At 50.0% G+C, this 16,179-nt stretch overlaps 1 protein-coding gene and 1 pseudogene across 4 annotated transcripts; one reads left to right on the top strand and one right to left on the bottom strand.

Moving 5' to 3' along the window:
- Window positions 1-1,019: 1,019 nt before the first annotated feature.
- Window positions 1,020-2,394, bottom strand: LOC114690578 (annotated as a pseudogene).
- A 6,316-nt stretch (window positions 2,395-8,710) lies between these two features.
- LOC114690555 (serine protease 40) lies at window positions 8,711-14,397 on the top strand. Of its 4 annotated transcripts, none has more exons than XM_028865405.2 (5): window positions 8,711-9,426; window positions 10,127-10,289; window positions 11,168-11,442; window positions 13,173-13,342; window positions 13,928-14,397. In XM_028865405.2, the coding sequence occupies exons 1-5, from the start codon at window positions 9,246-9,248 to the stop codon at window positions 14,249-14,251; spliced, it is 1,113 nt and encodes a 370-aa protein (XP_028721238.1). In that variant the 5' UTR covers window positions 8,711-9,245; the 3' UTR covers window positions 14,252-14,397. The 4 variants fall into 4 exon arrangements, with proteins under 4 accessions (XP_028721238.1, XP_037055905.1, XP_037055904.1 ...); XM_037200010.1 differs by having other exon boundaries at window positions 9,217-9,426; window positions 10,098-10,289; XM_037200009.1 differs by lacking the exon at window positions 8,711-9,426 and adding an exon at window positions 9,544-9,595.
- The last annotated feature ends 1,782 nt before the right edge of the window (window positions 14,398-16,179 follow it).

Here is a 16,179-nt window from a genome sequence, read left to right as displayed (position 1 = left end):
CTTTAAGCAACCTCAGAAATCCAACAAATACCCCACTGGTAATGTCTTGAGAATAAAGGTTTATTTGGGTCATTTAGTTTTCAGAGGCAGAAAAGGGCCAAGGTCCAGGTAAGGCCTTTTCTGCTTGTGGGGTCTCTGCAGAGCCTTGAGGTGAGGTAAGGCATGGTATGGTGAATGGGACACAAAAGAAAGACCAGACAGAGTCAAACTGGCTTCTTCAGTTATCCATTCTTGAGAGAACCCAATGAGTCAATGAATGCATAATCCCATGAATAACTTCTTAAAAGTCCCACCTGGGGATGGGGGAGGCGGCTCAGATGTTAAGAGCATTTGCTGTTTCTGTAGAGGACTCAAGTCTGCATGGTGGTTTACAACCATCTCTAGCTCCAGTTCCAGGGGATGTGATGCCCTCTTCTGGCCTCTGAAGGCACATGTGATGTGAGGAGAGATCCTGTCTCCATGGAGCTGCTCACAGCATCACCTCTTGGGAGGGACACAGGGTGAGAAACACTGACATCCCAAGAGTTCAGGAAGACTTGAGATCAAATTTGTCACAGCAGTCATGGGTGTGAGAAGAGAAACTGTGGTCGATGATTTGATTTTCTTGACTCAAAAATAATGTTTTCTTTGCTTAAATTCTTTTTTTTTTTTTTTTTAAATTGCACATCACTCTTTTATTATACTGATCTGGAAAGAGATTTAGTAGTTACGCACCAAACCAGTTCTGCACCCACATGATAGGGTCAAGCAACCGGAACATGATTCAGACAGTGAAAGACAGAAACCTGGACATGATCAAGGGGTACTTCACCTCTACAAGACAAGGCAGAGGAATCCTAGAACACAGCAAGAGGCACTCCTGCCCCTTGCGGACAAGGAGTTTATCCCATTTGATGGGAGGAATGGCTTATTTTCTGGTGACCACATGGGACTGTTTCAGTCACCACTAGAAACCTCAGAGGGGCTTTTATGGGCTGATAAATATATATGTGCTGATAAATATATATGTACCTTTTTTTTTTTTTTTTTTTTTTTGTAAAAGTAAATGTAACACATAGATTGGACAGGATTGATCTCAACCTTCTGGGGCCAGCAGCTCCTTTAGAGTCAGAGGAAGGTGGTGTCTTTTAAATCACCACGCACTTTCACCCTCCCCTGGAAGGGTGCAGGACAGGCTCCAGGGACAAAATTAGGCTGCAGCTTCTTACTGGTCACACCCCAGCATGGTTCCTCCTTGACGGTTTCCTTAAACAGACCCTTAGTCAACAAAGCACTAAGAAAAAGTGTAATTACTACCTCTCAACTCTCCTAGTAAGAGGCGCTGTCCAGATGTGGACCAAGAACCTGCACCCAGAGGTGTTATTCCGACTAGATTCTATGAACGGAGTGGGTGCAGGGCATAAAATTCTAAAGTGAAAACGAGAGCCACGGGTCCCCGTCTGCAGCTACAACTTAAACTTAAGATCCTAAAGATGTCAGCGTGACAGGTGCTGGGGAAGGTGCCGGAGACATAAACAGGCGGGGAGGAGGGTACTGGGGAAGGAGTCGGCCTGCTGGCCTTCACTTCTTGGCCTTGCCCTGAGCAGCCACAGCTTCCATGGCTTTCCGCACCATTTCTTCATCTCCCAGGAACCGCATGGGTTCGACCGAGCTTCAAGTTCTTGTCCAACTCATAGACAATGGGGATGCCAGCTGGCAGGTCCAGCTCCATGATGGCCTCTTCTGAGAGACCCTCCAGATGCTTAATGATGCCCCGGAGGCTGTTGCCATGGGCCGCCATCAGGACTCTTCTCCTTGATCTGGGGGACAATTTCTTCATTCCAGAAGGGCAGTGCTCTGGCAGTAGTGTCCTTCAGGCTCTCACAGGAGGGCAGCTGTCCTCAGTAAGGTCTGCATGCCTGCGATCCTTGCTGAAGATCGGGCTCCACTGGAGGCGGGAGGTGGGGGGGGGGAACATTATGAGATTGCCTCCAGATCTTTATCCGAAGCCTTATCATGCTTAGCAGCAGTTTTTGCTTTAACGAGACCAGTCAGACCCCCATAGTGTTGCTCATTGCAGTGCCAAGTCCTGACTACTGGCAGCCACACCTGAATGGCATCCAGGACTGTCCAGAGGGTCCGGATGGCTCTCTTCTGCACGGAGGTGAAGCAGATGTTAAATTCATAGCCAGCATCCCCCAACACCTGTATGCTGTGCTCCTAGTGACCCGCTGGGCTCAGGTCGGAGTCGTACCAGCTGCTGAAGCGGTTCTCAAGGTTCCAGGCTCTCAGCACTAGCTTGTAAGCCGCCGTGGCGACAGGCAGGGGGATGTGGCAGGGATGAGGATCCCTGAGATTCCGCTTGCAGCCCGCCCCACGACTGCGCTTCAAAATTCTTTCCTTTAATAGACACATATAAACATAAAATTATATATATTAATGCTAGGTTTCTTTCTTTCTTTTTTTCTTTCCCTTTCTTTCTTTCTTCCTTCCTTCCTTCCTTCCTTCCTTCCTTCCTTCCCTCCCTCCCTCCCTCCTTCCTTCCTTCCTTCCTTCCTTCCTTTCTTTCTTTCTTCCTTCCTTTCTTCCTTCCTTCCTTCCTTCCTTCTTTTCTTTCTTTCTTTTTTTTTTTTTTAGTTTTTCGAGACAGGGTTTCCCGCCCGACCAATGCTAGGTTTCAATACCTGTGTATATTGCATGATGTTAAATCAGGTTAAGTGTGTTAATTTTTTCAGTTATCATTTCTAGATGGTGAAATGTTTCAAAATCTTTTCTGTTTTAAAATTTCAAGCCCAGCCAGTCACACGACTGCACCAATAGCTCACCAGAACTTCTACCCGACTGAACTTAGCTCCCAGGCCATCTTACTAAATGGATTTAGAAATATATGAGAACTAATACTTATTTAGAAATAAATTAGAAATATACGAGAACTAATTAGCTAACCGTCTGGGTGCTAAGGGGCTTCCTCCGTGTCTAACAGTCGAATGGAGACATTCTCAGTCTCCTAATAAAGACATCCTCAGTTTCAGTCTCAAGTTAGCGCAAACTGCAGCAGGCTGTGTTGTGTTCTGATCAACCAAGACCTCGACACATTTGGAGCATCTGCAGGAAAGCTCTGACCTGCAGCTCGAAAGGAGAAAGTGTAGTTTATCGGCCCCAACCTGGGAAGCTTTCGCAGCTTCTGTCTCCAGGTTGAGTGGTTGGATGGCGGAGTGGACAGCTGGGAGCTTGTGGGACTAAGAAGGAGGTTGTCTAACGTCTTGGACAAGAAGACAGGCAGGTGTGAGGGGCGGGGCCGAGGGAAGGGGCGGTTCCCGCAGCCTGCTTTCCTACAGGTCCTTCAGGCAACCTTGTCTCGGCTCTACCCCAAACCCGCCTGTTCCGGGCTAGTGCTTCCTTCAGGGACGCAGTGCAGAACCCCCAGCCGCCTTCCTGGCAACACTGAAGCCTTGCGCTTGCTCATCACTTACTTGGGGGTCCTTTATCAGTGTGTAAATTGCTCCTCTCATAGCCCCTTAAATAATGTATGTTTCGTACCAATTCCCGGACGTCGCTGGATCTCAGCCACCAAGAAGTCAGGACAATTCTTCGCCCAGCTGGAAGATGCTAACTATTTCCTTCCCTCTTCCATTGATTTCATCACCCAGTGGCTGCGGCCATCTCTCCGCAAAACGCATCCTTTCTTGACTTCCCGGTTGGGGGCATCAGTGAGTTGTCTGCTCTAGCTCAGCGCAGGAGGTGCCAGGCCAGCAGGTGGTGCCAGGCCAGTAGGCTAGCCAACTTACCTTCAGGGCAAGTTCAGTACCCACCTCTGCTCCAGGTGCCTTCCACACGATGGTTCTTGAAGCGGGTCTGTAGTGTGGATATGTCCTTCCTTCAGTGTGCAGGTAAGGAAATTTGATCTCGGCCCTATTAAGCACATTTCTTAGAATTACGCAGTTTAGTGGGTGGAGGAAGCCATAATGGAAGGCCTAGAACCCCAAACCTCTCAGTAGACAGAAATGTTCTAATCCTCTGGACTGAGACGGTGCCATGTAGGGATGAGAGGCAGCCTCAGAAGAGCACTGACCGCTAGAAAAAGAGTTGCACCCACTGTTTCAGATTTTTTCCCCCAGCACCCACATTACAAAGTACCACAGATATGAGACCAGTTTTCAATAATGTCCCATCTATAAACCGGCATATTGAGAGCATGGTTATTTAGCCATGTGATCAATAGACTTATTAGCTGTGTGTTTTACTTGGTTCAGTAAACTTGAGTTTACTGAACTTTCAGAACTCAGTGAAACGCGTGCGCCTCACAGCCTGTTTTCATTTGCAGCTTCCCTTGGGTAGCGGTGGCAAAGTTGCAACCAGCAGCATGCCTCCAGCCCCGCCGCATTCCTGAGCATCCTGCGTGGGAGCCCGTTTTCGGGTTCCTCGTGGCTTTACCCAGCAGGTCCGCATAGAGGATGATCAGGACCACGCACCTGAGTGCAGGTGTCTGAGATGGTCTGCACTTGGCTGTGCTGGGGGAGGAGGTCTTTTGCTCCACCCCTTGGCGTCTCTATAAAAACCCTGGGGCAGAGACAGTTGAGGCCCGTTGGAATAGGTTCCAGGCCCTCTCAAGGATATTCTTTATTTTCTAGCTGTTTATCTCCGCCATATGAATCCTATCTAATATTTCCTGCTGCTCACACTCAAGAAGACTCTGGGGAAGTGTGGGGTTGGTGGGCAAACGCCCCACAATCCTGTTGGCTACACACCGTCTCTCCCTAGGGCTCAATTTATTTTTCATCTGGAAAACATGGACTTCATAGATCTGCCAACTTCACGGGGTTGCGGTGAGGTCGAGAGACAGAACCCAAGTTCCGATGACCTGACCGGAGCAGCGCTTGTGGGAGACTCTTGGTTTCCAAGGCAACCTGCTGTGACAGGTTTAGGAAGACCGTGGAGTGAGATGCCTGAGGCTTATCTGTGTATTAGTTACTTCTCAGTTTGCTGTGACCAAACACTGGACAAGAAACACCTGAGGGAACAACACCTTATTCCCGCTTCCGGTGTGAGGGAATCTCTCAATGGTGATGGCAAAGGAAGGGCGGCAGGCAGGGAAGGCATGGTGATTGGAGACAGCTGGTTTACACCGAGTCAGTGCCGCTCAGATTACTTTCCTTTATTTAGTCCAGGACCCCAGCACCGGGATGGTGTCCTGGCTGTTTTTTTGCTTTTGGTTTTTGTCGACTTGACACAGGTTAGACATATCTGGAAAAAGGCAATTCAACTGAGAAAATGCCTCCATCAGATTGCCTGGATGCAACTCTGCAGGGTATTTTCGTGATGAATGATTTCGTGATGGGAGGGCCCAGGCCACTGGGGGTGGTGCCCACCCTGGGCAGTGGGGATCGAGGGGAATTTTGTGTAAATGAAAGTTTATTGGAGGGAGGGGATTAAAGCATTGCCATACTTGTTTTGCAAAGTGAGGGTGATAGCACAATTTGAATTCCTCTCATAAACAAAGGTTTTTACAGTATTTGATGGAAAAGACTAATTTTTTTTCCTGTTGCTTACACTAGGAAAATAGCTCAGCTGAAAAATTGCTTCCTGCAAAGGCACGAGAGTCTGAGTTCCAATCCCCACTGCCCACTTAAGAAGCCAGGGGTGATAACACAAGCTTGTAATCCCAGCCTCGGGGAGGCAGGGGTAGGATCCCTGGAGCTCTTCTATATGTGAACAAATGTCCTGATGGTTAGGAAAAATCTTTTGAAGGTGTTATCTTGGCAGGCCATTCATTTCCATTAGCCCAAAAACCAAGGATGCTATCATACATTACATACATTACATATTTATTACCTTTAATACATACCTGCCATAATCAAACTGCTGTCTTACATTTTAAAAGTCTAAATTGAACATAGTCAAGGACAAGGAATGCTCAGTTCTGCTTCTACTTTCTTGCTTGCTTCTGTAAATGAAGTTATTTACAGAATCATCATTAATCTCACGTCTACAAACATGCCTAAATGCAATGGGATTTCCCTTCAGTGGCCATGAGGTATTAGGACCACCTGTAGAGGACTGTGAGGACCACGGTTTGAATCTAACAGTGCTGAAGCTGTTACAGTAAGCACTAATACCTATATGCTGTATGAATTTATAACCCGGGTCTGGTCTTTTCTGGAGCATAGGACTCAACTGGGCCATCTCATCTTTCTAATAAAGAGTTTCTCCTTTTCCACCTGAGCACCTGGTTGAATTTCCTGCTGACCAGGACTCATTCCTGTTACAAGAATGACACTACATAGCAGAACACACACACACACACACACACACACACACACACACACACGAATTTATCCTGGAACCAAATGTGAGTCACTATGGCTCAAGAACATGGATTTATTCAGGTTACTTCAAATACTACATTCAATTGTGGTAACAATTTCATGAAAGCTTTTAGAGTTGTAGAGAAAAAATTAATAAACCAAGGTATTTTTCTCTTTAAATTATGATTTACTTGGGCTAGAGAAATGGCTTGGTGGTTAAGAGCACTGGATGCTCTTCTGGAGGTCCTGAGTTCAATTCCCAGCAACCATATGGTGGCTCACAACCATCTATAGTGAGTTCTGATACCCTCTTCTGTCATAAAGGCATACATGCAGGTAGAATACTCATACACATAAAATAAAATCTTTAAAAATCATGATGTACTTTTAATTATGTGTATGCATGTGTGTCTATCTGCGTGAGGTTATGTACATGTGAGTGTAGTTGCTTGCAGAGACCAGAAGAGGGTGTCAGATTCCCTGGAGCTAAAGTTATAGATTGTGAGCTGCCCCGTGTGGGTATTGGGAATACAACACTGGTCCTCTGAAAGAGCAGTGCATACTTTAAATTGTTGAATTTGAGAGCACCATTTTGGGCTATCTTTAGCCCTCTTAATAGTCACTGATTTGCCACCCCTGTGTCTGACCTAACATCCTTGTGACTACTAGAGAAATCATTCTGGAAGTTCGAATCTATCAGTCAATATAGTAGTCTGGTACTCCATTGCTGTGATAAAAACCATGACCAAAAGCAACTTGGGGGTTTATTTGGCTTATGTGTCCTGATCATGGTCCATCCCTGAAGAAATCCAGGGCAGGAACTGAATTCAGCAGGAGCAGAGAGGCAGGAACCATAGAGGAATGCTGCTTGCTGGCTTGCTTCCAGGGTCATGGTTAGTACTTCCCAGAACAACCTGCCCAGGAGTGGCACTGCTCCCAGTAGGCTGAGCCCAGCCATACCAATCAACAGTCAAGAAAACCCCACACAAGCATGCTGCAGACCAATGGAACAGAGGCATTTTTTTTCTCAACTGAGTTTCCCCCTTCCTACATGAGTCTAGTTTGTGTCAAGTTAGCAAAACAAAACCCAAAACAAATGAAACAAAACAAAATAACCAACCAAACAAAAAACAACACAATCAGCTTTGTAGACTCTAACACTGAAGTGGCTTTTCCTAGGAACTTCAGTTTACAATGACTACCCAATATTCTTCCCTCTATATTTAGTAAACACATTGGTGTATTAGTTTTTGTTTTGTGACCGTGAGGTAAGTTCATGCAACGTCTTTTACCATGGGACATGTCATTTAGGGAAACTTGAGTCTGGGTCCCTAGACCATAGTAAGGGATGCTTGCTTCGGAATAAACTACTTCTCATTCTTTGTGTAGCGAGAGCTCAGTTACTAGGTGGAGCTACAGAATGCTTTCTGGTAAAAGTAGTTTCTCAGTGCCTCTTCTAGAAACATTTCTGCTGTGGGATGTTCTGTATGTCCTGTGGGAGCCCGTTCTCAGGTTCCTCGTGGCTTTACCCAGCAGGTCCGCATAGAGGATGATCAGGACCACAAGCCTGAGTGCAGGTGTCTGAGATGGTCTGCACTTGGATGTGCTGGGGGATGGTCTGTTTGTCAAGTTGCTCTGATTGGTCAATAAATGAAACCTGATTGGCCGTGGCTAGGCAGGAAGTATAGGTGGGACTAACAGAGAGGAGAAAAGAAAGAACAGGAAGGCAGAAGGAGTCACTGCCAGCCGCCACCCTGACAAACAGCATGAAAAGATGCCGGTAAGCCACGAGCCGCGTGGCAGGGTATAGATTTGTGGAAATGGATTAATTTAAGCTATAAGAACAGTTAGCAAGAAGCCTGCCACGGCCATACAGTTTGTATGCAATATCAGTCTCTGTGTTTACTTGGTTGGGTCTAAGCGGCTGTGGGACTGGCGGGTGACAAAGATTTGTCCTGACTGTGGGCAAGGCAGGAAAACTCTAGCTACACATTTCAAGAGAGTGAGTGCTCCTCACAGGCAGGTCTCCATCAGAGTCCAAGGCGTGGGGTATGCCTCAGAGCATTTGGCCCCCTCTTGCCTCTTCAGGTGGCCAAGGCCGAGGAGGAAATGTTTTATACGTGGCGGCTGCTTTGTCTGATGAAGCAAAGCCTCAAGAAACACACCCAATGACCATGAAGTGCTTCAGACAGCTATGGCGACAGAAAACTCCCCCTGCAAGCAGTGGGGAGCACAGAGAAAACACATCCTGTCCCAACCTGCCTTGATTGTCATGGCAGGGAGCTTATAGAAGTGCCCACAAGCAAATGTGTGCTGCTTTCTGATTTAAACAAACATACCAAACCAAACCAGACCAGACACACAATAACAAGTTAAAAAGGAAAACTAGTTAAGAATCCCAAGGGCAGAGCTGTGAGTCCCAGGGAATGCCTTCCTCAGGCCCTGATCGCCAATGGGTTTGCCCAATAGGGCATAAAACCTACTCTAAACCAGAACCTTCCCTGTATTTTCCTCATTACCCTACCTACCTTTCACATATGAACATAACTTACCAGTACTAGTCCAAGCAGGCACGTTGGGAACGTTTAGTTTCTAGAACTGTGCTCAAGGGCAGTAATGGCTGGTTACCATCAGAGGAGGGAGCCGATAACCGTGTGAACTTTGATGAGATGGCGACGTGCTAGTCTGGGTGGTGAGACTGTTTTCAGTGCATAGGGTAACAGAACGAAACTGAGCAATTCTGGGATGCGGTGAATGCTTTTGCCCTCCAGGGGGAGCCAGAGAAGAGCCAACACTTGCTCCAGTGATGACGGCCTCCCGTGGACCTAGGTTTTCAGCTCACTTGCTCAGCTCCGCGAGGTGGGGTGGACGAGAGATGTCCCCCAGAGGCAGTTTGCTGGCGTCAGCGGTTGTGAGCACGTGCTTTCGGACCTGTCTGGGACCCAGGGGCAGGCCGGCAAGATGCCGGGTACCAGGGCCCAGCCATCGGGCCAGGGCAGGAGAGGAGCCTGCCTGCTGGCCGCTCTCCTACTCTGTTCCAGTCTCTTGCCACTGCATGCCCAGGACTACACGCCCACGCCAGGAGCCCCAGGCACACTGGACGTCCCGCCCACACCAAAAGGCCCCCCAGACCAGGCGGAAGGTAAATGCTCGAAAGAGGAGGCAGGTCTCAGATGGGCATGTCCCCTCCCTTTCCCTTGGAACATAGGCAGTTGGCGGGGGGGGGGGGGTGGGGGGGGTGGGGTGGTTGGAGGAGTAGGGGGGTAGATGTGGGGTCTGCAGGCTTTTACACTGAGCGTGAAGCTTTGAAGGTGGGGATCAATACAGGATATACCCTTATCTTCTGCTGACTAATTCTCATTGATCTCCAGACCCCCTCCCTCAGTTCAGGGTCCAGGTCATGCACTAACTAGGCTGGCTGAGGGCTATACCATGCTCTTCATTGGGTTGAGATGGGAGGCCACACCCATCCGAAAGACCATGGCCCTGAACAATAATGGCCTCAGTCAGCCTCAGTTTCTCGCTTTTCAGAGCTGTGCTCCTCAAGTTAATAAGGTCTGAGGAGAGCCTGGCGGCCCCCTCCCCTTTGCCTGCACCTCTCTCTGTTCCGCAGGCCTTGCTTGAGAGGCTCTCAGCCTGACACTGCACCCCTGTCCCGCCCCGCCCCGCCCCTGCCATCCAGGAGGCTCATGGGCTACCCCACTCTTGACCTTCGCTTTGCCCACCTGAAATGGGAGAGGAGAGGCCATTGCATCTCCTGGGGCCTGCTGATGGTGACATTAGGCCTACCAAGCACATGCATCCTGAATGCAGGTGCCTCGCGGCTGGGATTGTCTCCACAGTATGTGGCAAGACCAGTTTCCAAGGGAAGATCTTTGGCGGTCAGATGGCAAAACCTGGGCGGTGGCCATGGCAGGCCAGTCTGCTCTTTCGTGGCAGTCATATCTGTGGAGCAGTCCTCATCGACAAAAACTGGGTAGCCGGCGCTGCCCACTGCTTCCAAAGGTGGGTGTGTGTTCCCTCCCGGGGGCCCTTCTGCTGGGAAGGGGTGCAGGAGGGCGTCACTAGGAGGGAAGGAGAGAAGGAAGGATGCATATCAGCCATTTCCTTCTAGACCGTGTTCTGGGCTAGCTGGCTGCCAGCAGGAGTCCTCTGTGCTGTTGCCCTGCCCCTGGGTGTCGCCATCCACCGGGACTGCCAATCCTCAAATAAAGGGACAACAGGAGAGGCCCAAAGTTAGGAAACCTATTTTTTTCCTTTTATGTATTCCTAGAAGCTAATAAAATAAAATAAAATAAAATAAAATAAAATAAAATAAAAATAAAAACAATTCTCACCGGGCGGTGGTGGCACACGCCTTTAATCCCAGCACTCGGGAGGCAGAGGCAGGTGGATCTCTGTGAGTTCGAGGCCAGCCTGGTCTACAGAGTGAGATCCAGGAAAGGTGCAAAGCTACACAGAGAAACCTTGTCTCAAAAAACCAAACCAAACCAAACCAAACAAAACAGAAAAACCCCAAACAATTCTCATGCAGCCCTAAGAGGGATCTGGTCAGGGCTGGAAGGGAGCAGTCTTTTTTCCTTCAAGATGAAGCAGAGCAGTTGAATGTACCTCAAATCATATATATATATATATATATAATGATGAGAATAAAATCCACAGCTCCTTGGACACTAGGGTATGCTGGAGAAGTGACTGGAAGCCTTCAAAGGACCAAAGTCCTCAGGCTGTTGGAGGTCATCCTGCCCTTCAAGAGAAGGACCATCCTAGTATTAGGAGGGGAGCACTGAAATGATGGGACACGTGGTATGGCTGCCTGCAGGGCGGGTGGCAATCAAGCTGACAGTGCCCACCTGGCACTCAGAGATGCTGCCCTCTCCTAGGTCCCGCAAGCCATCTGACTACCGGGTCCTGCTAGGGTACCACCAGCTGGGCAGTCCCACCGAGTACAGCCGACAGATGACAGTGAATAGGCTCATCTTGCACGAGAACTTTAACAAGGTCCACAATCAGGGGAACGACATCATCCTGATTCAGCTGCACAAGCCTGTGACGTACAGCTCCCACATCTTGCCAGCCTGCGTCCCAGAGAACACCACGAAGGTGCCCCTTGATAGGTCCTGCTGGATAAGTGGCTGGGGGATGATCAGAGAGGATGGTGAGTACACAGAACAGGTGAAGAGCGGGGAGGGGCAGGAGACTGTGGAGGCCTTTTTCCTGGGGTTGTGAACCTCAGTTTCTGGTTCAAAAGCGGAGCTCCGCCTTCCAGATCAGAAGTGTGGGCTGTTTGACTCCAGAGCCCCGGGTGTGGCTGACCCTCCACACCGCAAGGCTCTCACCAAACGGTGGTTGCTCTGCCCGGGCCAGGAAAGACACGGGGTGTCCTTCAGAAGATGAGAGAGACCAGGCATGGGGCAGGTTGGGGTGTTTACCTGGGGAACACTCACCTCTGTGAACCTCACTGGCCAAACCTCAAGGCAGGGGAAGACTGCCTGTTCTACCAGCTTGTACAACCTGTCTACATGTCGTTCCGATCCATGAACCCGTGGATCCAGTCACCTGTGGACCAAAAGCCTTAGTGTTGGGGAGTGACATTCTCCTTGTCCTTGTTCCCTAAACAATATGGTATTGTGACTATGTGTATCCCATTTGCCCCGTGTCAGAGAGTGTCATCTAGAGATGATTTCAAGTGTGAGGGAAGATATGCACAGGTTCTCTGCATCCACTATGCAGCAGGAATTCAGTGTCTTCAGAGTTTCGTATCCTGGGCCACAGAAGAGCCTGCTGATGACAATAAGGGACGACTGTAGATGCTTAGATTGAGAGTGCAGAGATCCTTGGCAAGGATTTTACGCTGGACTGAATGCTTTTGACTTAAGACAGTATAATGGCAAGTGAAATAAAGTGAATATAAATTTGACGTGAAACTTAGGGTCCCAATCTGGCAGAGCAGCCCTGAGGAGGCTTGCAGGCAGATGTTTCTCTGAGGTCAGGGCTAGGGACCCATCCCTGCTCCTAGGCTCTAAGTGTCAGGCTCACCAGCATTAGAGGGGATGGTCCTTCACTATCTAAGCCCAAGTCAGGGCGATAGGGTCTCCAGGTCCGGTCAGGGGGGTGAGAGTGGGAACAGAGAGGGAAGGTGTGGGCTGGGGCAGCGCTCAGAGCAGAGAACCTGGCCTCCCTAAGAGCTGGACCTTCACCATCTTCTGTCATGCCCTCTCCTGACCATGGTTGCTGGGCTTGGGGGCAGGCTTGGGTCTGCTACTCGCAGGCAGCTCTGGCCACCCTTGAGGGATGTGCACAGTGACCCCTGCCTGAAGTGCTGCTGTCACTCGGCTCCCAAGAGGTGACCCCAGGCCAGATCTGTGAGAGGACCTGGAAATGGAACTCATGTCTCCAGGTCCAGTTGCTTCTTGGGATTGGCCAGTCTTCTTGTCACGCTCTTAAAGGTTCCTGGCCCATGTCCTATGTCGCTGCTGCATGGGGGCTCCAGTGTCCCCCGTGTCCAGCTTGGGCTCCACAGAGCAGCCAGAGCTGTTTGCAAGCTGAGCTCCCCTTCCTTGGCTTCTGCGTCCTCGGGGTGCAGTCTCAGCCCCCCAGCCTGGTGGGGAGGCTCTGCCTGGGGCCCCCACGCTGCGACCTTTGCAGTCACCCCCGATTTCCAGCCTGCTGTGTCTCCCACAGCCCTCTGCTTGCCCTTGAATGCCCTTTCCCCTGGTCACTGCATGCCTGTGGTGACCCCTTCCCCGCCACTGGGGCCTAGAGTGGCTCCTCCCCCACCCTCCACCCTCCCCACCCCTCACCCCTGCCAGCAATCATCCTGGAAGGAAGCTGGTGTCTTCCAGTCAGCTGCCTCTCACAACTGATGCACAGAGTTCCCTCCCACAGAGTTCCTGGCGGCACCTTTCCCTCTGCAGGATGGAGAGGTCTTCCTGATGGATGACAAGCGGTGTGAAGCCTTTTTCCAGACCCCAGAAGTCAACACCTTCCAGTATAAAGCTATAAAAGACGATATGATATGTGCGGTGGACTTCGCGAGTGGAAAGTACATCTGCCGAGTAAGCGAGGGTGGCTCACACACTGCTGTGGAGCCCAGGCCTCTCCCTAGCCCTGGGCAGCAGGCCACCCCGTGTGTCCTTAGTGGCTCCCCCCCCCCCCATGCGGGTGGCGGGACAGACAGCAGATGTTCAGTTGTCCATCCACACACTAGAAGTCTACGGTTGCCCCAGGTAGGTACCGTACAAGATCCCTTTGCAGCTTGATTGAGTAGAATTCTATGACCCTGCCCTGAGGATACTGATGTAGGAGAGGTGTCCTGTGTTTTAATTAAAAAACAAAACAGCTGAGTTGGCGGTGGCACACGCCTTTAATCCCAGCCCTCGGGAGGCAGAGTCAGGCAGATCTCTGTGAGTTTGAGGCCAAGCTACACAAAGAAACCCTGTCTCGAAAAAACCAAATGAATGAATGAATACATAAATAAATAAATAACAAAACAACAACAACAACAAAAACATGCTTCCGTGGACCCAAAGGGCACCAGTCAAGATAGCTATAGAGATCTCTGGTCCCCAGCAAGTCCTTACCCTGGGCAATGTGTGTTCCTTCTTTCCTGGACCTACTGGCTCTGTCTTCTCTCTCCTCAGGGAGATTCTGGGGGTCCCCTTGTCTGCTTACTGAATGGTTCCTGGTATGTGATAGGGCTGGCCAGCTGGACCGCAGCATGTCTAGAGTCAGTTTCCAGCCCCAACATTTTCACCAAAGTCTCCCACTTTTCCGACTGGATCAAGAAGAAAAAGCAAGAAACACCTGACCCCGACCCCTTCTCGGCACCCCCGGAGGAGAAAGCCCCCACGCTGATAGGCTGGAGGAGTTTTGGCACAGGCACTACCATCAAACCCAGGATCTGCGTAACCGCGCTGTCTTCTCAAATCCTCCTCCTGCAATCGATTTGGTTCCGGATTCTGTGATGGGCCCACAGAACCATCCATGCCAGCTATCATGGTCTGTGAGCATTTTCACTGAGCACCACTCCAAATGCTTCCATCTGTGGACTCACCTGTCTATCTGAGGCTATCCCTGCTCCAGGCCTGACAGAATAAAACAACTGAAGAAACTTCTGGATCCCTTTTCTTGTGTCCCATCAGCACACTCCACCCGCTAAGTCCCATCAGGCTTCCCGTTCTTCAGTATCAGAAGGCTACTTCCTCCCTGGGCTGGCACAGCAGTTGAGACAGCCAGGGAGCTGGCCTACCGATGTAGGAGCCGACTCTCTCCCAGCTGGCTTCCAGAGACTACAGTCCACCCCCGCCCCCTAAGGCTGTGTGTTCTTTTGGATTGGGCCAAGCCCTCACCATGTAGCTGCAGCCGCTTGTGTTCCTGGAGCAAGCCCCAGCTGAGGCCTGAGGGGGGTCTTGCAAGCCCAAGGTCACAGCGGTGCTTCTAGAGAGTTTGACAGCGAGCTGGGAAGGTCCCCGAGGTCTGACATCTCAACAGCAACCCTCAAAGCTCTTCTGCAAGGGTCAACTGTTAGAATTCCTAGCCACTCCCCCAGCTACATGACCGCACATGCACTGTCCAGTAGCCACGCAAGAGGTTTAGCCATCCCAGGGCCTTACGTCCTACATAATCCATGCGTTGCATGACCACGTAATTTGTGTGCAGCGTGATCCCGTAATCTATGTGCATGCATGGCGTAGCTATGTGAGCCCATATGCGCATGTGCAGGGGGAACCTACAAAAGCAGGTTCCATCTATCCCTTCTCCCTCTTCCTGCACGATCATTCCCGTAGGCCTATGTGCATCCCTTCTGTTCCCCTAGTAAACTCTTATAGTGGGTTTTGTTGTACCTCAAGGCTTTTCTCACATGGTAAACAGTGCCACTTAATGAATAACATGAGATCTGACATCTCAACAGCAATCCTCAAAGCTCTTCTGCAAGGGTCAGCGACCACCCCAATATTACACCTCCATCCTCCAAACCCCACCCCCTTGTCTGATAAGCCCAGCCCACAGTCCTCATGGGCTTGCTTCAGCCTGCATTGGCTGAGGCTGGGCAGACCTGAGTGACTCTGTAGCACTGAGCTGCTCCACAGACCCATCTGTGCCACCACATCCTATTCAGTCTGCATGGGAGCTCACTAGGGCTCCACACCACAGACTCCACCCTTCAACATCAACTGTAGATGAGGGAGCCCCTGGCTCTTTGCAGACCCATGATGCCCTGGGAGAAATGCAGGTGCTTTGAGCAATCCTCTCCAAGCCTGTTTGAATATCCCAGGCCCTTCCCAGCAGGTGGGAACAAAGTGATCCTTAGATACATGATCAGCATGCTGTTCAAAGCCCTCTGCTGCTAATGTCAAGATTCCCAGTGTGCATCCTGCCCCTCCCTCCCTCTCTGCAGGTCCTCCTCTATCCTTCCCTCCCTTCCTCCTTTCTTTTCTTCCTGTGTCTAGAATTCCCATTCTGGCTCTATTACTAAGTTTCCACCACTGTGACAAAATGCCCGAGGAAATCCATGTAAAAAGCGGCCAGGTTGTTATTCTGGCTCATGGTTTCTAAAGTTTCAGCCCTTGGTGTGTTGGCTTGTCACTCTGACTGTAGTATACCACAGGCAGCGTGAGAGCCAAAGTTATGTTTTAAGTTTTAATCACTATGCCTTAGAGATCCATGAAACAAAAATGCCTCCCATCTGCAAGCCCCTTGCCCAAGGACAGATAGTTCCTGAAATGCTGGAGGCTGTTGTTTATGGGAGATAACAAGTCACATGTTTTCACTCCCCTAAACAAGTTTGTTTGACCCATCTACACTGGATGTGCTTGATCACGTGTGGGTGGGAGGTTCACAGGCAGGAATACGTCAGGATGTATGCTTGCTCCTGACTGGACCTGATGAGAAA

This window comes from Peromyscus leucopus, chromosome 16_21, assembly GCF_004664715.2.
Source record: "Peromyscus leucopus breed LL Stock chromosome 16_21, UCI_PerLeu_2.1, whole genome shotgun sequence".
Taxonomy (NCBI): domain Eukaryota; kingdom Metazoa; phylum Chordata; class Mammalia; order Rodentia; family Cricetidae; genus Peromyscus; species Peromyscus leucopus.
Note: the sequence above shows the minus strand (reverse complement) of the source record. Positions and strands in the feature narration are given on the sequence as shown.